Genomic DNA, 26,890 nt, shown 5'->3' with positions numbered 1-26,890 from the left:
GTTTAAAGGTCCCATTGAAAATAACATACAAGGGAGAAGGGAAGTGACTCAGGTAAGCGGATGGGATGTGGGGAGTAGAGGTTTGGACATGGTCAGGGGGCTGGACTTCATTGGAGAGGATCAGACATTCATGGAAGTGTGGGGGGGTGGGGTCAAGAATTGGGGAATCGGAGTCAGACATTCGGGGGGTGGGGTAGGTCGAGCATCGGGGATTAGGGGTGACTCAAACATTCAAGGCGGTTCGGGGGGGGGTCAAGCATTAAAAGCGAAAGTCAGACATTTAGGGGAGTGCAGTGGGTTGGGTGTTGGGGTTGGGTGAGGGACAGATATGTGGGGGGGGGAGTGGTGTCGGGCATCGGATGGGGAAGCAATCATAGGGACCGCTTAGACAACTAGGGTAATTCAGGGGGATTGGACATTTGGGAAAAGGGTGGGTGGAGGGTCGGTTCAGTTCGTGAGGTTGGGTCAGTTTATGGGGTGGGATTGGGATGGGTAGAGGGGTGGTGGGGGTCAGATCAGGGAAGGGGGCAGTGAGGGTCGGGTTCGGTTGGGTCAGTGAGTGGAGGTTAGTTCGGGAGGGTGGGGATTGGGTGGGGTCGGTATCAGGTCAACAAGAGGTGTGGAATCTCATGTGGGTGTTGGGTGGCTGGGAAAACCATGGGGGGTGGTGCTTAGTTGTTTACAACGATGTGGGGGAGCTCCTTCAAAGGGTCAGGAGTGTGAGAGGAGTCCCGTACAGGGTCGATCTGGGTATTTAAAATAGTTACTCTGAAGGTAGAAGTGCTTTTATTTATTCTAACTCTTTCAGAGTAATTATTAGTCTAACACTGGCAGAACTGTCTAAAGTTAGCGATTTGGATTGCTTTGTTGTATAGATCCGAGCACAGCAAAAGCATCTGAAGGTGTTGTACCTAAAGGCGCGCAGTATACGGAACAAGGTAAATGAGCTTGTTGCGCACATTGAAATTGGCAGGTACGATGTTGTGGGCATCACAGAGACATGGCTGCAAGGGGATCAGGGCTGGGATCTAAATATACAAGGATACATGTCCTATTGAAAGGACAGGCAGATGGGCAAAGGGGGCGGGGTTGCATTGTTAATAAGGAATGAATTTAAATCGATAGCAAGAAACGATATACGATCAGAAGACATAGAATCTCTGTGAGTAGAGATGAGGAATCGCAAAGGTAAAAAGACCCTGATGGGAGTTATGTACAGGCCCCCGAGCAGTAGTCAGCATGTGGGGCAGAAAATAAATCAGGAGATAGAAAAGACATGTAAAAAGGCAATATTACAATAATCATGGTGGACTTCAATGTGCAGGTGGACTGGGAAAATCAGGTTGGTAGTGGATGCCAAGAAAAGGAATTTGTGAAATGTCTAAGATGTTTTTTGGAGCAGCTTGTGACAGAGCATAATAGGCAACAGGCAATTCTGGATTTGGTGATGTGTAATGAGGCAGACTTGATTAGGGAACTTAGGTGAAGGAACCCTGAGGGAGCAGTGACTACAACATGATAGAATTTACCCTGTAGTTTGAGAGGGAGAGAGAAGCTGCAATCAGATGTAACGGTATTAAAATTAAATAAGGGTAACTACAAAGTCATGAGGGAGGAGCTGGCCAGAGTTGATTGGAGAAGGAGCCTAGCAGGGAAGACAGTGGAACAGCAGTGGCAAGAGTTTTGGTGGTTATTAGGGAGGCACAATAGAAATTCATCCCAAGGAGGAGGAAACATGCTAAGGGGAGCACAAGGCATCCATGGCTGATGAGGGATGTCAAGGACAGCATAAAAGCTAAAGAAAAAGCATACGAAGTGACGAGGATTAGTGGGAAGCCAGAGGATTGGGAAGCCTTTAAAAGTGAGCAGAGGACAACTAAAAAATCAATAAGGGGGAGAAGATGAAGTATGAGTGCAAGCTAGCTAGTAACGTAAAGGAAGATAGGAAGAGTTTTTTTCAATATATAAACGGTAAGAGAGAGGCAAAAATAGACATTGGACCATTGGAAAATGTGGCTGGAGAAGTAATAATAGGAAACAGCAGATGAACTGAATAGTTTGCATCAGTCTTCATGGTGAACGACACCAGTGGGATGCCAGAGCTCCAGGAGAACCAGGGGGCAGAGTTGAGTACAGTGACCATTACCGAGGAGAAGGTTCTGGGGAAACTGAAAGGTCTTAAGTCACCTGGACCAGATGGACTACACCCAAGGGTTCCAAAAGAGATAGCTGAGGAAATTGTGGAGGCATTGGTGATGATCTTTCAGGAATCACTGGAGGCAGGAAGGGTCCCAGAGGACTGGAAAGTGGCTAATGTAACACCATTGTTTAAGAAGGGAGGGAGGCAGAAGACAGGAAATTATAGGCCGGTTAGCCTGACTTCGGTTATTGGTAAGATTTTAGAGTCTGTTATTAAAGATGAGATCGCAGAGTACTTGGAAGTGCATGGTAAAATAGGACTGCGTCAGCACGACTTTGTCAAAGGGAGGTCATGTCTGACAAATCTGTTAGAGTTCTTTGAGGAGGTAACAAGAAAGTTCGACAAAGGAGGACTGGACATGATTTATTTAGATTTCCAGAAGGCCTTTGACAAGGTGCCGCCTAGGAGACTATTAAATAAGTTAAGAGCCCATGGTGTTAATGGTAAGATGCTGGCATGGATAGAGGATTGGCTGACTGGCAGAAGGCAAAGAGTGGGGATAAAGGGGTCTTTTTCAGGGTGGCAGCCAGTGACTAGTGGTGTACCTCAGGGATCTGTGCTGGGACCACAGCTTTTCACAATATACATTAATGATCTGGAAGAAGGAATGGAAAGCACTGTTGCTAAGTTTGCAGATGATACAAAAATCTGTAGAGGGACAGGAGTATTGAGGAAACAAGGGAGATTCAGCAGATTCAGTTGTGAGATCCTGGCCTGTGTGTGTCTCTGGCCCTCTCTTCCTTATTAAGAAATTATCCATTTTCCTTCTTCCACTTGGGTCATTTTATCAAAGAATTCTACAAAATTTGGTAGGCATGACGTCCCTCTGAAAAAGCTATGCTGACTATCCTAATCAATCCATGCCTTTCCAACTGGAAATTAATTCTCTCATTCAGAATTTTCTCTAATACTTTCCCTGGGAAAAATTCTCCGACCCCACTCAGGGTCGGAGAATCGCCTGGGGCCGCCGAAAATCCCGCCCCCACTGTGGCAGAGATTCTCCGCCACTTGGGAATTGGCGGGGATGGGAATCGTGCCCCGCCGATCGGCGAGGCGCCTGCGGCGATTCTCCGGCCCACGATGGGCCGAAGTCCCGCCGCTGGGAGGTCTCTCCCGCTGCCGAGGTTTGAACCACCTCTGGTGGCGGCGGGATCGGTGATGCGAGCGGGCCCCAGGGGTCCTGGGGGGGGGGCGCGGGGTGATCGGACCCCGGGGGATGCCCCCACGATGGCCAGGCCCGCGACCGATCAGCGGGTTGGCCAGTACCATGGGGGCACTCTTTCTCTTCCGCCGCCGCCACGGCCTCCACCATGGTGGAGGCAGAAGAGAATCCCCCAGCGAGCATTCGCCGGTGGTGACGTCACCACCGGCGCATGCGCGAACCGGCGAAGGCCTTTCGGCCAACCCCGGCGCCGGGCAGCAGGCCTGGAAGGCCGCTGGTGCCGGTTTTGGCGCCAGTCAGCGTGGTGCCAACCGCTCCGGCGCGGGCCTAGCCCCCAAAGGTGCAGAAAGTTCCGCACCTTTGGGGAGGCCCGACGCCGGAGTGGTTGGCGCCACTCCCCTACGCTGGGACCCCCGCCCCACCGGGTAGGGGAGAATGCCACCCCCTAATACTTCCCCTACCATTGACATGAGGCTCACCGGTCTATAATTCCCTGGTTTATCTCTACCACCCTTCTTGAAATGTGGAACATCATTAACTATTCTCCAGTCCTCTGGCGTTTCCCCCATTGGCAGAGGGGAATTAAAAACTTGCGTCAGAATGCTTGCAATTTCCTGCCTCACCTTCCAGAGTAGCCTGGGATTCAATTCACCTGGACCTAGGGATTTGTCTATTTTTAAGCTCGTCAAAACCTCCAATAGCTCCTCACTGTTAGTGTCTGGCTGCTGTTGAGTAAAGAGTCAAGAGTTCTGCTCCTTTTCCCAAATACCTTTATTTTTCTTGAACACACTATTCAAAATTCTATCACCACACCACATCCCACAGGAGCCAGCTGCAGCCACTTTACATATCAGTGTCAATTATTGGATACTTAACACCAATGAGACATCTAATTGGAATGAATGTCTCTAAAGCCATTCCTTAATACGTATCTCCTATGTCACACTGTTCAAGGTTCACGGTTCCATTTACTGAATTATGACCTACATGAATTGTGACCTCCTCGTGAAGACCGATGAAAAGTATTGATTTAACACATGTGGTGTAGGTACACCCACAGTGCAGTTAGGGAAGGAAGTTCCAGGATTTTGAACCAGTGACAGTGAAGGAACTGCAATATAGTTCCAAGTCAGAATGGTAGGTGGCTTGGAGAGAAATTTGGTGGTGGTGGTGTTCCCCTGTGTCCCTCACCCTTGTCATGGATTTGGAAAGTGCTGTTAAGTTGAGTTGCTGCGGTGCATCTGTGCACATTGTACACACTGCTGCCACTGTGCACTGGTGGTGGAGGGACTGATTATTTAAAGTGTGGATGAGTTGCTGATCAAGTGGGCTGCTTTGCCCAGGAAGATGTTAAGCTTCTTGAGTGTTGTTGGAGCTGCACTTATCCAGGTACTCCTGATGCTTTATTGATAGTGGACAGACTTTGGAGAATCTGGAATTCCCAGTCTGATCCACTATAGTCTACCTCTCTGTCGAACTGTTCAACAATCTCACAACCTCTCTGTCAATGATAGAAAGAGATCTGTTGGGTCGGAAGATGGTTTTCCAAATAGTTATTTCAATTCCCTTTCTCATAGTTAACATTTTCCAGCCCAAGGAATATCTTCATAAATCTCCTCTATACTCTTCTGTTTAGCAGTGACCATAACTTTAGGCTGTATTTTACCTGTGGCATCACTGGTGTTTTATGTAATCCTAGCATAATTTGACTTCTTTTATACCTCATGGGATCTCGGCTAATAAAGGAAAGTAAATCATATGCTTCCTAACCACCTTGTCTACCTGCAGCTTCCTTCTAAACTTCAATCCATGTGGTGTAGGTAGACCCACAGTGCTGTTAGAGAGAGTATTTCAAGGGAGCGATTCTCCGGCCTCATTACACAATTGCTCAAGCGAAACGAGGCCCTCCCGTAGGTGAAATCTGGATCTCGCCGTAGCATGGCGAGGAACCAATTATCACCACTTAAGTCCCATTTCCATGCCATTAACGAGAGCTATCCCATATCCAATAGCCTCTCGTTGATTCATTGGTCTCCCCAGCAAGTGCTCACACTGGTGCCGATGAGTACTCCTTTTGAAAAACATGAACCTGGTGGAAGGACTTCTGTGAGGAACCAAGGAGGTGAGTAGCCTGAGGGTGGACTTGCCACCCCAGTGCTCGATAGGGGGCAGGGGACCCTCCGCAGGGATGGGCTGCCATGGGAGAGTGGAGGGCGCTGGGGAGGACAACCGGGGGACAACCGCGCACGGAACCACCATGTGTACCTGTTCCTGGAACAACCTTGTGCCTTCATGACTGCCCCACCAATCACCCAATACCCCCACTAATTGCTGAAGCTTCTGGCCATACAGTTGAAGGCTATCGCTAATAAGGAATTGGCAATCGTGGTTAAGTGAGCACATCACACAACTCAAATGGATCCGCGTGGGTGCGCAGGCCATGGAGCATCTGGGAGTCATTGCCTAACATCCCAATCACACCTTGATGCATGGACACTGCTTGGACACTGTGGGAGGCAACACCGCACACGCAGCAGCCAACATCCAAACACCCAGTGGATGGGACGCAGCTCTGAGGACATGTTCACTGCTGGAGGGTGGATGAGGGCCACGGGGAGGGGGAGATGCCTAGAGAGATGGGTCAAGGGCTCAGAGGTCAGCCTGCATTGCGGAAGAAGGTGCCAGAGGCATCATACTAGTTGTGCACAAAGGTGTTTATTGTGTCTGACAATTCCCTCCCGGTGGTGCTGCCCCCTCCCCCGCCCCCAGTCCCTTTACCACTACCTACCACCCTCCTTCCCCCCACCCCCCACCCCAGTGCCCTCAGTGATCCTCAATGTGCTTTGCCCTCCTAACTCTACCACTACGTCTAGGTGTGTCCCCAGGATGCACATCAGAGGTGGAGGCAGCCAGCAGCTTACCACATCTCATGGCCTTTGATAATTGTGATGGACATCCTCCGGAGTCTTTGCGGCCAGAGGGCCCCGGCTCACTTATAAGCAGCTCATGGACAGTCGTGCCGCCCTTTCCCGTGTGCTGACTGCGAGACGTGGCCTCATCAGAGGGGTAAAACTCAGGGGAGCTGGTGGCCACCATCGCCACCACATGGGACGGGTCTGGGTTAGCACCCATTGCCCCCTCCTCCCAGTTAGTTCCCATAGGAACTGGGGTTCACCTTGGAACAGGTTGACAGGTGGTTCGAGCCCTGGCTGTCCCTGCATCATCTGGCTCTGCCAGCCCTGGCGGCTCCCCATGGTCCGCATTATGTCGGTGTCTTCGGTGATGCTCCTCAGTGATTGGGCCATGCTCTGCAGCATCTCAGCCATGCCCATCTGTGACTGGGACAAGCTCATCAGCGACTCAGCCATTCCCATCTGAGAGCGGGACATGTCCCGTAGAACCTCATCAAGGTCAGCCTGGTATGCGTCACTGACTGAGCCATGCCTTGGATACCTTCACTAATGGTGCCGACATCGTGCACCGGGCTCTCCACTGCGGTCGTCAACCCATCATGTTCGCTTCGGTGCCGCGCACTGCCAGCAACATCTCCTGCGTTCGCAGCCTCCGAGACTCCTCCAAGTGGCTATGGATCTACTGGAATGATGGTGACATCTTCCTCTAAATGTACCGGCCTTACCCTAATGTCTCCATCAGTTACGGGATGACCTCTTCCACAGGCTCAGCATCAGGCTGGGAAGCAGATGGGCCCTGGGATCCAGCAGACCTCCGACTGTTGACTCAGCTGGGGGTTACTGCCTCCACCTGATGTACATCATCAGCGATGTGGTGCTCACTAGATTGTGCACCAGAAGCCTGTCCACTAATATGTCCCACTGAGGTGCGTGTATCTGCGCCATCTCTATTAGGCACCACCCTGCCAGGGTGATGGCATAAACCAGGTTCCCAGATTCTCTGAGTAGCAGAGAATCTGGAGAAAAACCTCTCCTGTGCAACTGGAGGTCTACATGCCGGTTTTCACCCTGAAACTGACCGCTGACAAATTATTGGGAAGATTCCGCCCTGTATATCAGTGGTTTAAAGGATTACATGCTTAAGATGGTGTATGGGGTGCCAATCAAGTGGCAGAATTGTTTTGGAAAATTTAAAGCTTCACGAGTGTTGTTGGAATTGCACTTATAGAGATACGGATCCAGAATTTTTTTATGAAGTATCTCCCTTTCTATCTTAAATGTAATTATATATGTTTTGATCACAAAGGTTCAACTCCATCCTGAAATCTCCCATGAGCCTTTGTTGCTGCAAGGAGCTTCTCAGCTTCTTGAGCAAAAATTATTTCTCAACAGGGATTTGAAGCCTAAACCTACAGATTAAAAGTCTGAGCGTGTTTCTCAGCGGCAGCAGGGTTGTCTACGGCTGCTGCTTGTCAGTGGTATTCCCTATTGATACCACCCCACGCCGTCGGGAACCTGTAGGCCGGGGTGCACTGCTGGCAGAATCACAGAATCCCAAAAGCCAGAGATCTCGGCCTGATCCTTTGCCAACTGAGCTCTCCAGGCTTAACCACAGGCCTCAATGGGATTGTGGGATTGGAGAATAGAATGGTTACATCACAGAAGGTAGTCATTCAAACTGGTTCTTTGCAAGAGAAATTTAACTAGCCCCATTCCAGGGTCCTTTCCCGATACCCCTGTATGGTGAACGTATTGGAGTAACCATTCACCATATATGTAACTGTACCACGCTGTTGCCCATGAGGGCTCCACCTATGGACCATTGTAAGGTATTACCTGCAATGTATCATGTTGGTGCCTTTGTGGGCTCCGACCCAGCTCCTCCCCTTGAGGCGAGGTATAAAGAGAAGTCTCCCTGTAGGCGGCTCTCAGTAGCAGAGCAGTCGCAGGCAGGCACTGTTCTAGTCGATTAAAGCCACAATTTACATCTACTCTCTGTTTCGCGTGAATTGATGGTCGCGTCAATTTAATCGACTACAACACCACTATGGAATCTGCCCTCAAACCTGACCGACTGGAACTCGACCCACAGGCCGCAGAGGCCAAAGGGATTTTTTCACACTGGCTCCGAGCCATGACCAGGGACTGCCCGATCTGCGCGGAGTGCAAGCCGCACTTTTATCGAGCAGATAAGGCCCACCTGGTAAAGGCATCCCGGCCCTTTGAGCACCTCAGTATCGATTTCAAACGCCCCTCCCCTCCACCAACTGCAACACATATTTCCTCAACACGCGACACGCGACAACGTAGAATTGCCGAGCAAAAACTCATAGCTAAGTTCCGCACGCATGAGTGCGGCCTCAACCGGGATCTTGGATTCATGTCATATTACATTCACCCCCCACCATCTGGCCTGGACTTGCAAAATCCTACCAACTGTCCTGGTTTGAGACAATTCACACCTCTTTAACCTGGGGTTACCCCTATCTCTGGATCTGTAATGATTTGATTACCTGCAAATGCTCGCATTCTAAGCATTGTCTAGCATCTCTGACTTTGTCTATATAAATGTTTCTAGAACATACCTCTCCATTCACCTGAGGAAGGAGCAGTGCTCCAAAAGCTCATGTTTGAAACAAACCTGTTGGACTTTAACCTGGTGTTGTAAGACTTCTTACTATATTTCCTCAACATACTTGACAAATTCTCCCGCATCCCCTTTGCAATCGCTTGCCCCAACATGACCGCTGCCACCGTCATTAAAGCTCTACATAGTGTCTTAACCCTGTTTGGTTTCCCCCATGTACATTCACAGTGACCGGGGCTTGTCGTTCATGAGCGACGAACTGCATCAGTACCTACTCAGTAAGGGCATCGCCTCGAGCAGGACTACCAGTTATAACCGCAGGGGAAACGGGCAGGTGGAGAGGGAGAACACGACGGTCTGGAAGGCCGTCTTCCTGGCCCTACAGTCTAGGAATCCCCCAGTCTCCCACTGGCAGGAGGTTCTCCCCGGCGCACTCTACTCTATTAGGTCCCTCCTTTGCACGGCCACAAACGAGACCCCTCATGACCGCCTGTTTGTCTTCCCCAGGAAATCCACCTCCGGAGCCTCGCTTCCGTCCTGGCTGAAGACACCGGGGCCCGTCCTACTCCGCAAACACGTCAGGAGCCATAGGTCCGACCCCCTGGTCGAGAGTGTCCAGCCCCTACACACCAACCCCCAGTACACATACATAGAACACCCCGACGGCTGACAGGATACGGTTTTCCTCCGGGTCTTAGCGCCCGCAGGTTCCACTACCACCGCCACCCCAACTTACACCACCCACCTACGCTGACCAGCGCCCCCACCCCTACATGGCACCTGCACCTCCTCCCATCCCCTCATTCCCCCTTCACCGACCCAGAGGAACGAAGCTCCAGAAGACACGCTCCCGAAGTCCGCATCTGTACTCGCACCGGCAACTTCACTACCCATGCCCGCACGGATGAGTTCGACACCCAGGCCAGCTGTGATACCAGAGCTTCGGCGATCACAGCGCACGATCTGGGCACCGACAGGCTGAACTTGTGAACCCTTCACCCCCGCCGGACTTCATTTTTTTAACAGGGGGTGAATGTGGTGAACGTATTGCAGTAAGCATTTAAAATATATGTAACTGTACCGCGCTGTTGCCCATGAGGGCTGAACCTATGGACCATTGTAAGGTATTACCTGTGATGTATCATGTTGGTGCCTTTGTGGGCTCTGCCCCTGGCTCCTCCCTTTGAGGGGAGGTATAAGGAGCAGTAGCCCTGTAGGCGGCTCTCAGTAGCAGAGCAGTCACAGGCAGGCACTGTTCTAGTCGATTAAAGCCACAGTTTACATCTACTCTCTGTTTCGCGTGAATTGATGGTCGCATCACCCTGCAATTTTATCCCCTTCAGGTTTGCATCCATATCCATTTTGAAAACAATGATTGAATCTTTCTGAATCTCAATTTCAAGCAGTGCATTGCAGATCAAAGCCACTCACTGCATAAAAAGGCTTTTTCCTCTTGTCTCCCTTGGCTTGTGCCAATTATTTTCAATGCACGTTCTCTGGTTCTCAACTCTTGCGTCAACGTAAACAGCTTCTCTCTACCTGATCTGCCTTGACCCCTCATAATTTTGAACACATCGATCAAATATCCTCTCAACATTCTCATCTGTAAGTGAAAACAAACCCAGCTTCTTCAATCTATCCACATAAGTCAAGTCCCTCAACCCTCAAACCTTTCACGTGATTCTTTTATGCACAGGGCAGCACAGTAGTATAGTGGTTAACATAGTTGCTTCACAACTCCAGGGTCCCAGATTCGATTCCCGGCTTGGGTCACTGTCTGTGCGGAGTTTGCACATTCTCCCCGAGTCTGCGTGGGTTTCCTCTGGGTGGTCCGGTTCCCTCCCACAGTCCAAAGTTGTGCAGGTTAGGTGGATTGGCCATGATAAATTGCCCTTAGTGTCCAAAACGGTTGGATAGGATTCCTGGGTTACAGGATAGTTTGGAGGCATGGGCTTAAGTGGGGTGCTCTTTCCGGGGGCCGGTGCAGACTCGATGGGCCGAATGGCCTCCTTCTGCACTTTCAAATTCTATGATCTATGATCTAGTTTGCATCTAATATCCTCTCTGAAGCCTCCACATCCTTCCTGAAGTTCAGTACTTAGAACTGGACAAATCTGTGCATCTCAATCAAGACCTCACCTCCAACTCTCTTTGCACCCTGATAACCTGGACTAGATTCTCCATTCTTTTTTTTCCCCTTAAATTTAGAATACCCAATTCATTTTCTCCAATTAAGGGGCAATTTAATGTGTCCAATTGACCTACCCTGCACATCTTTGGGTTGTGGGGGCGAAACCCACGCAAACACGGGAAGAATGTGCAAACTCCACACGGACAGTGACCCAGAGCCGGGATCGAACCTGGGACCTCGGCGCCGTGAGGCAGCAGGGCTAACCCACTGCGCCACCGTGCTGCCCTAGATTCTCCATTCCTGAGACAAAGTGTTGAGACTAAGTCGGGACAGGATTCGTGGGCTTTCACGACAGCAAAACTGGTGCCGGACCGGGACCGATTCAGCGACTATGGGGAGACTAGCACCAGTGCCATGTGGAACACAATCGATTCCAATGAAAAACGGTGTGTGATTCACCGGGTCTGAGATTGACACTCGGGAGTCTGACAAACTGCAGCCGCAGATACACATTACACTCCCCAAACACACCATCCCAGCCAACAAGATGGCACTGGTTGTGCTGGAGCACACCCATTCAGCTGATGGATCGGGTGGGGCCAGAGGGCACCAAGCGGGTGGCCTGGGGGGGGGGGGGGGGGGGGGTAGATACCTATATGACCCGTGGCCCTAGGTTCACAGTGGACTGTCAGCTGCGTGTATAGCTGCATGGCTGCTTTCCTGGCAGTGGCAATGGTGTTCTGTGCCCATCCACTCCGACCTCACAGCCCATTTCCTGGCCACCCCCACTTCTCCCCCCCCCCCCCCCCCCCCCCCCGCCCCCCAGGCCTGGCAGAAGCCTCCCGGTCAGCTGTACAACTGTCAGCAAACTATGGTAACGTTGGACACCTTCTGTACACCCTTTCTCTCTCAGCAGCCACGGCACTGGTTTCACGAATTTTAAAAGCACAAGTGAACCGTGCCATCGGGAAATCGGCCCATCGGAGGTGGAGAATTACAGTGGGGTCAGGCCCACTAATGATATGCAAATGGTGTCTACTGTATGTACATTCCGGACTGCATTAACGCCGCTGTCGAGGTGATAGAGAATTGTGATTTGTTGTCAAATCGGCGCCCACCGTGATTTTGTCGTCAAAACCTATTCCCCGTCCAATGGCATTTCCCGATTTTGGCGTCAGCCAATGGAGAATCCCACCCCCTATTTTTGTCTCCATGAATCTAATCTTCCTCTAGCCCAACAAGACTTATTTATTACCATCCTCACTTGCTCTGAGAAGGTGGTGATGGGTCACCTTTTTGAGTAACCTGATACAACCAAATGGCATGCTCAGCTTTTTCAAAGGGTGGTTAAGAATTAAATACATTGTGGACTGGCATCATATATCGGTTGGAGTAGATCAGGGCACCAGCTTTCCTTCCCAAATTGGCATTAATAAACTAATTGGGATTTTACAGCAATCTAACAGCTTTATGGTTACTTTTACCGATACTAAATTTATTTCCAAATTTATTTTTAAGAACTGAACTCAAATTGACCAACTGCCAAGTAGGATTTGAGCTCACGTTGTCTGGATTATTAGCTGTGTAACATGATTACTACAATACCCAGGATTCCTTAAATTTGGACTCTATCAATGAGAAGAAAAGTGGAACATTTTCTTTTTTTTAAAATAATTTTTATTCAAATTTTCAACAAATTTTAACCAACACAACAAAGAAAAACAGTAACTCCCCCCCAAATACAAAAGCAAAAAATTAACAAAAAAAATTAACATAAAACCATAAAACCACACCCCCATAGCAAACACGTAGCCCCCCCCCCCCCCCCCCCCCGGGTTGCTGCTGAAGTTGACCACCCGGAAATTACAGCCAGATGCAAGAAATAGAGAGTAGTGATAACAGCATCTTCAATTCTCCTAATATAGACTGGGAAAGTAAAAATTAAAGGGCAAACAGCGGGAGAAATTTCTGAAGCTGAAAGATAATGTATTCCTCGATTGATGTATTTTCAACCCAAAGAGAAGAAACAGTTCTGGGAGTGAACTGAAGCAAGTGGAGCATGTTTCAATGAGAGCATTTGGGGATCACTGATCACAACGTCATCAGGTTTAGAACAGTCATGGAAAAGGACATGATATATCTAATGTAAAAATGTTTAACTGGAGGAGGGCTTACTACAGTGAGTTGAAAATGGATCTGGCCTAGATGAATTGGAAAAGGACAAGATATATCTAATGTAAAAATGTTTAACTGGAGGAGGGCTTACTCCAGTGAGTTGAAAATGGATCTGGCCTAAATAAATTGGAATCAGAAATTGTAAGGTAAATCAGTAATTGAACAATGGGAGATCTTCAAAAATGAGGTGGCTTGGGTACAGAAAGGACACTATGAGGAGGAAGGAAGCTCAAGCTCCCTGGATGACTAAAGGTTTAGAGGCTAAAATGTGATTGAAGAAGGGATTTATCATATGTAAGGTTCACTGTGCAACAGAGAACCAATTTTAATATGGAAAGTACAGAGGAAATCTACAAGGGAATAAGAGGGAGTATGAGAAAATGTTCAAGGCAAGTAGAAAGGGGAACTCAAATTACTTTTATAAATAGATAAATAGTAAAATATTAATTAAAGAAAGATGGGCCAATTAGGAAATAAAAATGAGATCTTCTTGCAGAGATATGAACATGGAAATGTAGTAAATAGGCAGTTGGAAGACGTAAAGAGGACACAGGCAGGCTGAAATGGGCTGATGTATGTCAGATTTAATGTGAACTAACTGGTATAATTTCAAAGGGGTGTCAGTTAGCTCAGTTGGCTGTTCCGGTGTTCATGATGGGTTCAATTCACATACCGGCTGAGGTTATTTATGAAGGCTCCACCTTCTCAATCTTGCCTCTCACCTGGGGTGCGGTGACCCTCAGGTTAAATCACCACCAGCTCTCTCTCAAAGGGGACAGCAGCCTATGGTCCTCTGAGACTGTGGTAACCCTTAAACTTATAACTTTAAAGATGATGCAGACAGACCAGAGGGTGTAAATACTCAAATCTTATAAGGTGGTAGGGTAATAAGAGGGCTGTTATAAAAATGGAACCCTGGGCTTTATTTATGGAATAAAGCACAAAAGCAAATGTATTATGCTAAATATTTATAAATGGTTAGGTCCCAGATGGAATACTCCATTCAATTAAGAACACCACACTTTAGGAAAGATGTTGAAGCCTCGGACAGATTAAAAAAGATAATTACTGGAATGGCGCCAGTGAATTCAGTTATATGAAGAAGCTGAGGTTGTTCTCCTTGGAGCAGAGAAAGGCAAGGTAAGGTTTGACAGAGGTGTTCAAAACTATGAACGGTTTTGATAGAGTAAATATAAAAAGCTTTTTCTAGTGGCAGAAGGGTCAATAACTAGAGGGCACAGACTCAAGGTAAAATAGAAACAACAAATGCTGGAAATACTCAGTGGGTCTGACAACTTCTGTGGGGAGAAAAATAGAGTTAATGGTTCAGGTTAATGACCTTTCGATATACCAGTTGTCAATATTGAGAAGTAAAAAACCTATGATTCACAATTATTTACTTTTATGCAGCACCGGTAATATATAGAAAAGATCCGAAGTCTCTTCATAGAGGGTTAATCAGACAAAAATAATGGTTTTCCTTCTAAACATTTTATTTTCCAGTATGGACACTAAATGGAATATATGCCCTAAACCTCTAGCTCCAAATTCAAAACATGAGAATGTCTAAAACCTTGGTCAGTTGAATACTAAATTTACACTTGCACCAGTTAAAACACATATACAAATACAGAAAAACCTTTACTCTGCTTATTTACAATGCAATAAATGTAACAGATGCGGGTCTGTTTTCAATACAGTCTGTTTCTCTAAAGTGAAGATTTACAGCTGGTTACAGAGTGCAGTACTACATTACGTTCTGTCTGTTGAATATCCTCCTGTGCTTCCTGTTTCTAGTGGAATATGACATGGAGATTTTCCACCAGCGGCGACATCACAGAGAGTTCAGGTTTGACCTCTCGAAGATCCCAGAGGGGGAGGCCGTGACAGCAGCAGAATTCCGAATCTATAAAGATTATACCAGGGAACGCTTTGTAAATGAGACCTTCCAGATTACAATTTACCAGGTGCTTGAGGAGAACACAGAAAGGTGAGTGAAGAAGGAGGAGGAATATGATGGCTGGTGTAAAAGTAACTCAGAGTCTCACAGTACATATTGACGCGAGTACATGGTATTGATCTAGACATTTAGAGATCACGGGCGGAATTTCATCCAGGAAACTAGGTTCCAACCGGTGAACCCGGATGTCAGTGGGATTAACAAGCGAGGGGGAAGGGGTTGGTGCCTCTGGTGCCTGCTGATGTTTCCCTCAGTGCAGCTCTGCTCATGTATCCGCCATTGTGATCTCCACTAAAAAAAAAACGAAGGCCGAGTTGTACTGTTCATAGAAAGAATAGCAATAATCTTGTCCCTTACTGTAAGATTAAGTTCTGTAAGATTACGCTTAACAAAAACAAATTGGTGGTTGTGTTCTATGTGCAAAGTAGGGCTACTGTTGGATCATTTTTGTGGCAGCAAATATTTCTCGCAATCCAAGTTCCAATGTCAGATGTTATGGGCCAGGTTTTAGAAAAAACCAAAGTATATTATTGAGTTCACCAGACCTATAACTATTTATTGATTTTGGTTATGATGAGCACTAGTGCCTGCCTTTCAGGTGTAATGCAACAGAATTCCTAGGTGCTTTTAATCAAAAAGCAAGCTTTATTCTATGAATTTAATATTTGTCCAAACACACACAGGAATAATTTTTATCAACTACAACCATAAAGACTCCACACAGCTACAGTAATCTATGTATAATCCTTAATGAATTTCCCCTTCACTGTTCCAATTCAATAACAAGATCCCATAAAAACCCTTTTTACCAAAACAGCAGGTCACCATTATCACGGGGTTTCTTCCTTGGAATAACTCTTTAAAATTGAAAATAGAGAGACAGGCCAAAATATTTTTTCCGTCTGAATCTACAGCAGCAAAATGAGAAAACAAAAGTAAAAACTCTTGAGCCACTAACCAGCTCCAAAACTCAAAGTGAAAGTAAAAACTCACAGAGCCACAGCCCAGTTCCACCCACACAATGACATCACTAAAACCATGTGATAAGCCAAAAACGTTTCTTAAAGGGACACTCCCATGACACAGAGAATTTGTGCTGTACTGAGCTTAAGCTGACAAAAAATGTCTCTGGCTGCTGCCTCCGGATTTGATGTTCCATTTTGTGCCCCTCAGACTGTTCCATCAGGCCCTAGTTCCCCTTCAGATTCTGTGTACCTGGGGTGACAACTTTACAAACTCCTTCCATCCTCCTGGGGATGGCAATGGCAAAATGGATGGCCTAAAACTTCCCCATCAGTATTCAGTTTCATGCAGGCTGCCTGTTTAATTTCAAAAGCAGCATGCAAATGAATGTCAATGCCCTTCTTCCCAATCGAAATGGGATTCTCTCCGAGTAGATATGGATTTGTCAGCTCACTGCTTTCCCACCAATCATTCAAGTCAGCTGCTAGTTTCTGCTGTCAGGATTCCTACTCAACAATCCTACCCGATTTTATAGCCTTACCCTCCAATAAACCCATTTCGGCAGGTTGCACTAAATTCCATCTCTTTTTTAATATCCCCTCATGGTAAACATCAAATCGTAGAATTCCTGCAGTACAAAACGAGGGCATTTGGCCCATCAAGTCTGCATCACTCTACATAGGCCCAATCCCCCGCCCTGTGACCTCGCCCTAAGGGGCAATTTAGCATGTTCACTCCACCTAACCTGCATATTTTTGGACTGTGGGAGGAAACTGGAGCACCCGGAGAAAATCCATGCAGACACAGGGAGAAAGTGCAAACTCCACACAGTCGCCCAAGGTGGGAATTGAACCCGGGTCCCTGGCGCTGTGATGCAGCAGTTCTAACCACTGTACCACCACACTGCCCCCCATATTACAAAAAGTGTTGTTTCATTGCTTGTTTTTGGGGACAAAGCATTTACAATGACAAGATACTTGGGGCACGGTGCTCTGTTCTGGTCTCCTATGAAGCACTAGAAAAGGTGCAAAAAGGCTGATACAGGGATTGTGATGATATGCCTGTGCACAGTTTTGTATATAGTTATCTATCAATGTATGTAGTTATCGATATGATCTCCAACCAGCAGGTGGAGATAGAGGTCTACCAGGTGATACAAGATATCCAGCAGTTGGTAGTAAGTCATACTAGAGGAGAGTCGCACTGGCATTGGATCCAAGAGAACTTGTTGAATTCAATTAGTAGTTACCATTTGTATTATAGTTCATTAGTTATCTTTTCACATGTTCATCTTGTTAATAAGTTATCTTACTAGTCAAAGATGTTCTGTGTTGATCTTTACTACGGCCATAACACAGAACATAACATGGTATCAACAGTGCAGAACAATTGACGATAACAACAGAGAAGACGGGCGAAACATGTTGAAGAAAGAAAAAAGTAAATTCTACCGCCTACCTGGTGAACAATGGGCAACTGAAACTCAATGCACAGAAAGACTGTGAAGTTTTGCATGCCTGATGTGAATAGAGGGATACGGACCCTGGAAGTGTAGAAGATTTTAGTTTAGACAGGCAGCATGGTTGGCGCAGGCTTAGAGGGCCATAGGGCCTGTTCCTGTGCTGTACTTTTCTTTGTTCTTTGTTAGAGATGTAAGGTGTGAAAGCACCCCACCAGCTACAAGTCACCGGTAATGTAGATGAGAACTAGCATGTTTTTAAACAGCAATTCTGACTCTATGTTGCAGCCCTTGGCCTGCAGGCACAGCCTGATGAGAGGCATATTATGTTGCTGCTCATGGTAGCAGGTCCTCAAGCCCTAGAAGTATATACCTTCGCGTTCGACAGCGAAGTGCAAAGCAAGAGCTTTGATGAAGTAAAAAAGTACTTCGATTGGCATTGCTCCCTGAAGAAAAATGAAACATTTGAACATTACATATTCCATGCGTGTACCCAGAAGGCAAGCAAATATTTTGATAGTTTTTTAATCTACTTGCAGTGGAAGGTGCCATCGTGCAATTTTAGTACTTTAAAGTCATCGATGATCCGTGATCAGATAGTGTTCGGGATATCAAATGATGAGGCACATTACAGGTTACTGAGGGAAGAAGACCTTCAATAGGAAAACACTATCAGGATTTGTCATGTGAGTGAGCTAGCTGCACATCAGATTAGTACGTTCAACCTAAAACATTTTGGCACGAATCTGGTAGAAGATACTAGTGCCATCAGCACTGTGACACAGTCAAATAAGAAACGTGGTCTCAGTGTGGGCAACCATTTTAAGCGGCCAACCTGTTCCGCCGTTTTATGACAGCAATGTGGCAATCAACATGGGCCAGGCACTGTCCAGCTTTGGGAAGGTTTTCAAGTGTGGCAGAACAAATCACTGCTAAGCAATGATTTTTCACGTTCAACAGTGGACCAAACAGGGTCAGTTGATCTGATTGAAGAGATGTCCATTGAAGACCTGTTTTTCGTTGATCTGCTTTTGACTAAGGACACGATGAGTCTGAATATGCAGAGTGAAGGAGTCTTACTGACCAGTTGCGGCAATAGTGATGGTGATGCTGATACCATCAAAATCAGATGGATAATTCCAGTGATGCGGAATGCCATATTGATCAAATACAAACTCGTCATGGGAGTGAGGGCCAACCTTCTCAGTTTTTTCGATTTGAATGGGCTGTGAGTTAAACCAAAAGTGGTTAATCAAATGACACTACTGAAAGACTACAATGGGAATGAGATTGCAACGCTGGGAGCATGTGAACTCAAAGCATGGGTACACAACAGAAGTCACATTGTACCATTTTCCATTGTGGACATGGAACACAAGTCCATCATAGGAGGGGACACGTGTGAGGCCCTGAACCTAGTTGTACATTCCAGACAGCGCGGCAACAGAAGCTCTTTGGGACTGGCAAAGAGATATAATGGCACAGTTATCCAATAAGATCAAAGGAAAAGTCAAGGTGGAGGAAGATAAACCAGATGAAGAGGTGGGGAAGTCATTAGGAATTCCAGAATTCTGGTTAACAGTCTTCAAGAATGTGGATTTGCTCAGTGATATGATGTAGGAGTATGATGAGCCCATGCTAAAGCAAGACTTAGAAATGAAATTTTCAGGTACAGGGCAGCCAATGAGTTTTACTCTGGAGTTTAAGTTTGAGCCGAATGAGTATTTCACAAATAAAGAAATGATCATGACATACATAATGAAGTCCCAGCTTGATGAGTCCGATTCTTTCTTTTTTGATGGACCACAAATTACAGGATGCACAAGATGCCAAATCGGCTGGAAGGAAAGAAAATACTTACCATGAAGACCATTAAAATGAAGCAGAGGCACAAGGGTCAGTACACTGGTAGAACAGTTATGAAAATTGTACCAAATGACTCTTTCTTCAATCTTTTTAGTCCTCCTGACGTTGCAGAGAATGAGAAACTGGATGAAGCTGCCGTGGCGTGACTTGATGCTGACTTTGCAGTTGGTTATTGTTTCCATGAACTCATTATTCCAACAGCAGTGTCATACTTTGCAGGAGAAGCAGCTGACAAAGATGCTGATTATGATGAGGAGGGTGAAAAAGCAGATGATGAGCCAGAAGAAAAAGTCCCTGAAAATGTATTTAGTTTATTTGGCATGATAAAAAGTAGTTTCCAATTTGTGCAGGTCAATGATAGTTCTAAGGTGGCGTGTGTAGAGGCTAAAAGTGAGATTGCAACAGTCCGTAACGTAAATCAGATGAGAGCAAATCAACTGCGAATAGACTGGTAACTGATTAAATAATCCCCATTTTGGGGAAATTGGCTGGAGAGACGTACGATGAATCATCCCATGCCCACGGAATGGTTCCTGCAGTAGATTCCCCAATACTCTCGGCCAGTCCACCAAAAGGCTTGCAGGAAAAACAGATGGATGCATCTTTGTCCAGTTCTCCAATGAAAGACGAAGCATGTATCGTTATATCAGATGAGGATGAGCCACTAATTTGGTCTAAAACATAAAGTGAAGAAGAAACACCCAATGTTAAGGACATTGATCCAGCGAAGTTACCAGAATGCAGGGTGTGCCGAACATTCCTGAAGTCGCAAACTTGCCTACAACTGCGGTGCATCCAAACATTGGATGCCTCACCAGTTGATGGGGATGTAGCTCAGCGTTCTAGCGCAAGCACCATGGATGAACCAAAACACCTCAATCCAGCAAAGGCTCCAGATTCAGCTATGGTAGTAGAAGACCCAGAACCAGCTTGCACCGCAGACGATCAAAAAACAGTCACTACAGCAAAAGAACCAGAAGCAACTAATCCCTTGGCCGAGACCAGTAGTAAGGATGATGCCACCAAAGCCAAGCAGAAAAGGAAATGCAAAGAGCTGCTTTTTCAAATGAGGAGGGAGTGGAAGAGAAGAAGAGTTGAGGACACAGTTGGTCGATCAGGTAGCACCCGCGACAGTGAAGACACAAGCATCGGCAATAAGGTCAATATGCAATAAAACACGGAGACGGTATCGGAAGCATCGTTTCAAAAGGCTGAAAAAGTTGGTGACACAAAAAAGACCAGCCAGAAAACCGGTCTTCCGAAAGTTGAAGCAAGGTCAATTATCCGGTTAAGGTTCAGAAGACCAACGGGAAAATGTTGCTTTAAACGTGTAATAAACAGTGCTCTTAGGGACAAGTTTAAAATGATCAAGTATATCATGTTTTGTAAAGCACAGTTACGTTTGTATATGTGGCCTGTTTAAAATTGGTATGCAGATCATGTTTTGTAAAGCACGGTTATATTTGTAGATGTTAACACCTCCAAAGGAAGGGGGATGTAATGATATCCTGTGCACAGTTTTGTGTAGAGTTATCTATCAATGTATATAGTTATCAATACGACCTCCAATAGAGGTTTACCATGTGACCCGAAATATCAAGCAATTGGTAGTGAGTCATACTAGAGGACAGTCGCACAAGAAGTATCTCCAGGAGAATTCGCTGAATTCAATTATTATTTGTATTGTAGTTCATTAGTTATCTTTCCACATGTTTGTCTTGTTAATAAATTATCTTACCAGTCAAAGAACTAGATGTTCTGTGTCGATCTTTACCACGGCCATAACACAGAACATAACAGGGATGTTACAACGATCAGGAAATATTCAACAGGTTTGGGGCCTTTATCGTAGAAAAGTATGGGTACAAGGCGGGAAAGTGGAGATGAAGATTATCATATCAGATCAGTTGTGATCTCATTAAATGGTGGAACAGACTCAATGGGCCAAATGGCCTACTCTGCTCCAACATCCTATGGTCTTATTGGCTGTGAAGGTCATCAAGGCTACGAGCTTTTATGCATTCATCACCTTCCAAGCTAAAGAAGACTATATTTGCAACATCTCTCAGTTCGATGTCCACTGGTATATGAGTGAAAACTAAGGCTCTGTAGAGGCGCTGAGAGGTTGAATAAATTTGGTTTGTTCTCACTGGAACGAAGGAGGTTGAGGGGGCGACCTGATAGAAGTCTAGAAAATTATGAGGGGCATAGACAGAGTGGATAGTCAGAGACTTTTTCCCAGGGTAGAGGGGTCAATTACTAGGGGGCATAGGTTTAAGGTGCAAGGGGCAAGGTTTAGAGGAGATGTGCGAGCAAGTTCTTTTACACAGAGGGTAGTGGGTGCCTGGAACTTGCTGCCGGAAGAGTTGGTGGTATTTGGTTATGCTCTTGACGTAGCATAAGCTGCTTTCTTGATGTGCACTCTTACAAAGGAAGGTTCAGACTTGGAGATAGCTTTAACACATTTATTAAACTGTTAACGATTCTCCTACTTGGATTCAACTCTCCTGTTAATCCTGCTATAGCTACTCAGACTGACTAACCAGTCTGCTACAATCCACGTGGTGGGTATGATGTGTTTCAAATCAACCCTGTCTACTCACTAAGTGTCTCCACTGGAAAGAGGAAGATCATGTGTGCTGTGTCCTTTTGTATGGGTTGGTGTAATGCCTCCCTGTGGTAGTGTCACCTCTGTGTGTGTCTTGAATGCCCATTGGTCGTTAATTACTGGCCTATTAGTTGAATGTCTGTGTCTCATGTCTCTGGTGCTCCCTCTAGTGTCTAGCTAGTCTACGTGTATTTACATTAACCCCTTGTGTATTTACAGTGATGCATATCACCACAGGTGGAAGTAGGGACGATAGTGACGTTTAAGGGGCATCTTGACAAATACATGAATAGGATGGGAATAAAGGGATACGGACCCCTGAAGTGTAGAAGATTTTAGTTTAGATGGGCAGCATAGTCGGCTCAGGCTTGGAGGGCCGAAGGGCCTGTTCCTGTGCTGTACTTTTCTTTGTTTTTTGCTCTTTGTTCTTATGCAGAGAACTGAATACATTTTATTAATTCTTGTCAGAAGGAAGCAGGCAGTGATCATGCAGCTTTGTGAGGAAATCCAGATTCTGCCAAAAGGTGTTAATGACTCACTCCACGCCGCTTTGCATACACCGGGTATCATTTCTGATACTATGAATAAAAGGATTCCACTACCTGTGTCCAGCTGGGGTATGACTATACTCAATGAATTATGCAGGTTAATGTTCGTTATCATTGGAGCAGTCATGATGCCTTCATTCTGAAGCAATCTGCAATGCCATCGCAACAAATCAGGGAGGGCTACTGGGTAACAAGGGCTATCTGCTCACCAACTGACTCATGACTCCAGTGCACAATCTGCTTTGGACAGCTGGTATATAATTAAAGTCACATGCTTTTTGAAAATTCTTTCATGAAATGTGAACATTGCTGGCTAGGCCAGCATTTATTGTCCATTCCTGATTGCCCTCAAACTGAGTGACCATTTCAAAGTCAACCACATTGCTGTGGATCTGGAGTCACATGTACGCCAGGCCAGATAAGGATGGCCAATTTCCTTCCCTAAAGGGAATTAGTGAACCAGATGGGTTTTTATGACAATCGTCAATGGTTTCATGGTGGTTGTTATTAGACTTATAATGCCACGTTTTTATTGAATACAAATTTCACCATCTGCTGTGGCAGGATTCAAATCTGAATCCCCAGGGTATTACCCTGGGTCTCTGGATTACGAGTCCAGTGAAAATACCACTGCGCTACTACCTCCCCATAAACAAGGAATGAGCTTTGGATGCCTGTGCAATACTTCCTGAACCACTCTGGAGGAGCCCTGCAGTACATGGAAGATTGATTATGTTCTTTTGCATCCTGCACAACTTCAACATCATGAGGACACAATGCTCATCACCACATATACTGAGTGCTGAGACATTAGACGAACACAAAACTCTTCAGGAAATGGATATGATAAAATGACAGATTCCCACCATTAATACTTCCCAGTATGGAACATCTAGCTGATTACTTCAAAGAAATGTCTGTAACATCAAAAAAATTGCATAAAACAATAATGTCAGCTTTAGTTGAGAGAGCAAATATGAATCCTGAGGACAAAATAAGATATCAATTGTTGACATACATCTTCTGATCAAATGATAAACCTATTTCAGCCAAAATCGCCAGATAATGATAAACCTATTTCCTCCAAAATATATGAGGATTTGTGAATGGTATTGAAAATTGTGCAATCAACAGCAAATATCCCAAATTCTGACCTTATATCGAGAGAAGATAATTCATCAAGTAATTATGTGCTCAAGTGTCCAGAACAGGACGTGAACCAAAGCCTTCTTACTGAGTCAAGGGTGCATCACTGAGCCACTGCTGACTACCTGGATGCTGAGGTGCAAACATAGAACATAGAACAGTACAGCACAGAACAGGCCCTTCGGCCCTCAATGTTGCGCCGAGCCATGATCACCCTACTCAAACCCACGTATCCACCCTATACCCGTAACCCAACAACCCCCCCTTAACCTTACTTTTATTAGGACACTACGGGCAATTTAGCATGGCCAATCCACCTAACCCGCACATCTTTGGACTGTGGGAGGAAACCGGAGCACCCGGAGGAAACCCATGCACACAGGGGGAGGACGTGCAGACTCCACACAGACAGTGACCCAGCTGGGAATCGAACCTGGGACCCTGGAGCTGTGAAGCATTTATGCTAACCACCATGCTACCCTGCTGCCCCAGAGAGTTGGAACAAAAACGTTTGGAGAAGCGAAAGAATGGGCTTCAATGGGACACATGACCTTTTCTTCTCATTGATTCTTTGTTTATAATATAAATCAGGTTTTCTTCAACTGCAAAGATAAACCCTGGATTATAATAGTTGAGGTCTTTAGTTTTATGAATAAAATCAGGTACAGATGTCAATAGTTAAGGGACCCAAATGATGGCAAGCCCTGCTTGGGTGCACTGTGGGTCATGTCATTTTATTACTGCATCAATACATGCATTTCAATCTGACATCAAATACTGAAGCTTTGGCACCGAGCCTTCGTATAAGTCACTAATGCCAACAGCACTTTGTTTTTCTTGAAAGGCGCATTCATCAGTTGACGATCTGAAAAGTATGGTTTTATTACCACTGTGGGGGTCATGCACTGTGCTGGCAGATTGTGAATATTTTCCATTTAGTGCAGTTCTTAATTTTAAGTGAATGGATTCTATTAAACATCCATTCATGGTCACATCTGCATTACATTTTGCAAGATGATACTAGGTTGCTTTTGTTTTGATATCAATCCACAGGCACAAAGTATAATTTAAAAGTCTCAGCCATATGAGATGAAAACAATTCAGTTCCTGATTATTATTTATTCAAGCTGACTATAAGGTACTGGGTGTAATACAGGGTGTGTGTCAAATACTGGGTAAATGTCACATACCAGTTGTACATCATCTAGTGAGTGTATATCACTGACCATGTTTATCACATACTGGTTATATACTGGGTGATTAGGCTCTCTTGCTGGAGATGGCCACTGTCTAGCATATTTATGGTGTGAGTGTTACTTGCCGTTTTTCAAACCAATCCTGCATGTTATTCAGGTTTTGCTACATGCAGGTGGGCGTGGATTCATAATCTGAGGAAATTAAAAGTAACTGTTATAACCTGCCTGGATCATTTTAGCTGGGGACAATTGGTTATCCCATGACTCTTGGTGAATATGAACTCTCCCCAATGAGTGGGGTGGGGCAATCACTTGTAGTTGCAGCTGTATAGACAAGAGTTGGCCAGTGTGGTATCGGCTAGAGAAGGAAGTAGTAGTGAACTACTGCTGCTGTGTATATATTGTTGTAAATAATATTACTTTCTGTTTGACTCTACAAACTCGTGCCGGATTCTTCGTGGCCCTCACAAAACTGGTGATGAAGATTTAAGTTGGATAGCTGTCTACGCTGCTGAAGCCACCTTCTTAGATCTATTGTTGGATAGAGGTTGTGGGTTTTTTCTGTTGCACAATGCCTCTTTACGGACGTTTGGATGTACTTGATACTGCGCTGGAGAGTTGGAACAAATAGGCATAAAGAATGTGTTACCACTTCTGGGTGAAATGGGTGGCACAATGGCGCAGTGGTTAGCACTGCTGCCTCCAGCACTGAGGACACGGGTTCGATCCCAGCCCCGGGTCACTGTCTGTGTGGAGTTTGCACATTCTCCTGTGTCTGCGTGGGTCTCAGCCACCACAACCCAAAGATGTGCAGGGTAGGTGGATTGGCCACGTTAAATTGCCCCTTAATTGCAAAAAAAAGAATTGGGTACTCTAACTTAAAAAGGGGAAAAAAAATTAATTTTTGAAAAACTACTTCCGGGAGAATAACATCACCGAAAATGAATGGCAGGTGGTCATTTTGGTAACCGCATGTAGCGCACAAACGTTTTGAGTGATAAGAAGCCTTATGTACCCAGACACACCTGACAGTAAAACGTTTGTTGAGCTTGTGACTTTGGTGGGGCAACATTTTAACCCAACCCCATCTGCGATAGCCCAACATTACCAGTTTAATAACGCAGAGAGGACTCCTGGAGAATCCTGTGGTGAATTATAAACACTAATAATCCACGCTGTATTGTACATGTGTTGAGCCTGTACCTTGTATCAGATCATGTGTAGTTGCGCGGCTCTACCCATAGGGGGAGATGAGGAGCTTGTACTGGGCTCCACCCTTGGCTCTGCCTATTGGCTCCGCCCATGGCTCCTCCCCCTAACTGGAAGTATAAAGGTTGCTGTTGTGAGCCTGCCTGCCAGTTCATCAAGAGTTCATCTTGTCACAGGCAGGCTCTGTTGTAAGACGATTAAAACCACTGTTCGCTTCTAACCACATGTAGCGTAAATTGATCGTCTCATCAAATCCCTTGCTGAGTTCTTATCCAGACTACGCAGGATTGTGGAGCACTGCGAATATGGTGACACTTTGTCAGAGATGTTATGAGACAGTTTGATTTACGGCATCAACAATGCAGCCACCCAAAGGAAACTGTTAGCTGAGTTGACGTTAACTTTTCAACAGGCCATCCAGATAGCATTGTCCTGAGAGAGCGCAGAATGGGGAGCACAGGATCTACAGGGAATGGAGGTGCTTGTCTTTGGGGTGTGCTCCCTTCTGTCCAAAAATGTCTCCCTGTACCCCCACCATACCTTGAGGACCATAAGGACCACGCCAGTGGCATCAAAAGTTCCTCCCAAAAGATAACCTTCTCCAGAATCAATGGATGAGGAACTGTGTTGGTGTAGGGTTTATGGCCGCTGACGCTGGCGGGGATGCTGATCCTGGCTGCGTCAAAGGGCCAGTCGTTCCAGCAGGAGCTGGGGCCAACCCAGGGCCCGTACCTACCATTCGAATGAACCCGAGGGTTCTGCTCCCGA

General features: G+C 46.0%; 1 protein-coding gene across 2 annotated transcripts in view; it reads left to right on the top strand.

Annotated features, from left to right (window-relative positions):
* Window positions 1-26,890, top strand: part of bmp7b (bone morphogenetic protein 7b) — a 226,690-nt gene that overhangs the window by 130,620 nt on the left and 69,180 nt on the right. For both annotated transcript variants that reach the window (XM_038802915.1, XM_038802914.1), the window contains exon 2: window positions 14,965-15,157. In XM_038802915.1, coding sequence (XP_038658843.1) covers window positions 14,965-15,157 — 193 coding nt within the window. The remainder of the gene's footprint in view (window positions 1-14,964; window positions 15,158-26,890) is intronic.

The sequence above is a fragment of the Scyliorhinus canicula genome, chromosome 7, assembly GCF_902713615.1.
Source record: "Scyliorhinus canicula chromosome 7, sScyCan1.1, whole genome shotgun sequence".
Lineage (NCBI taxonomy): Eukaryota > Metazoa > Chordata > Chondrichthyes > Carcharhiniformes > Scyliorhinidae > Scyliorhinus > Scyliorhinus canicula.
This window is presented reverse-complemented; position numbering and strand designations above follow the sequence as displayed.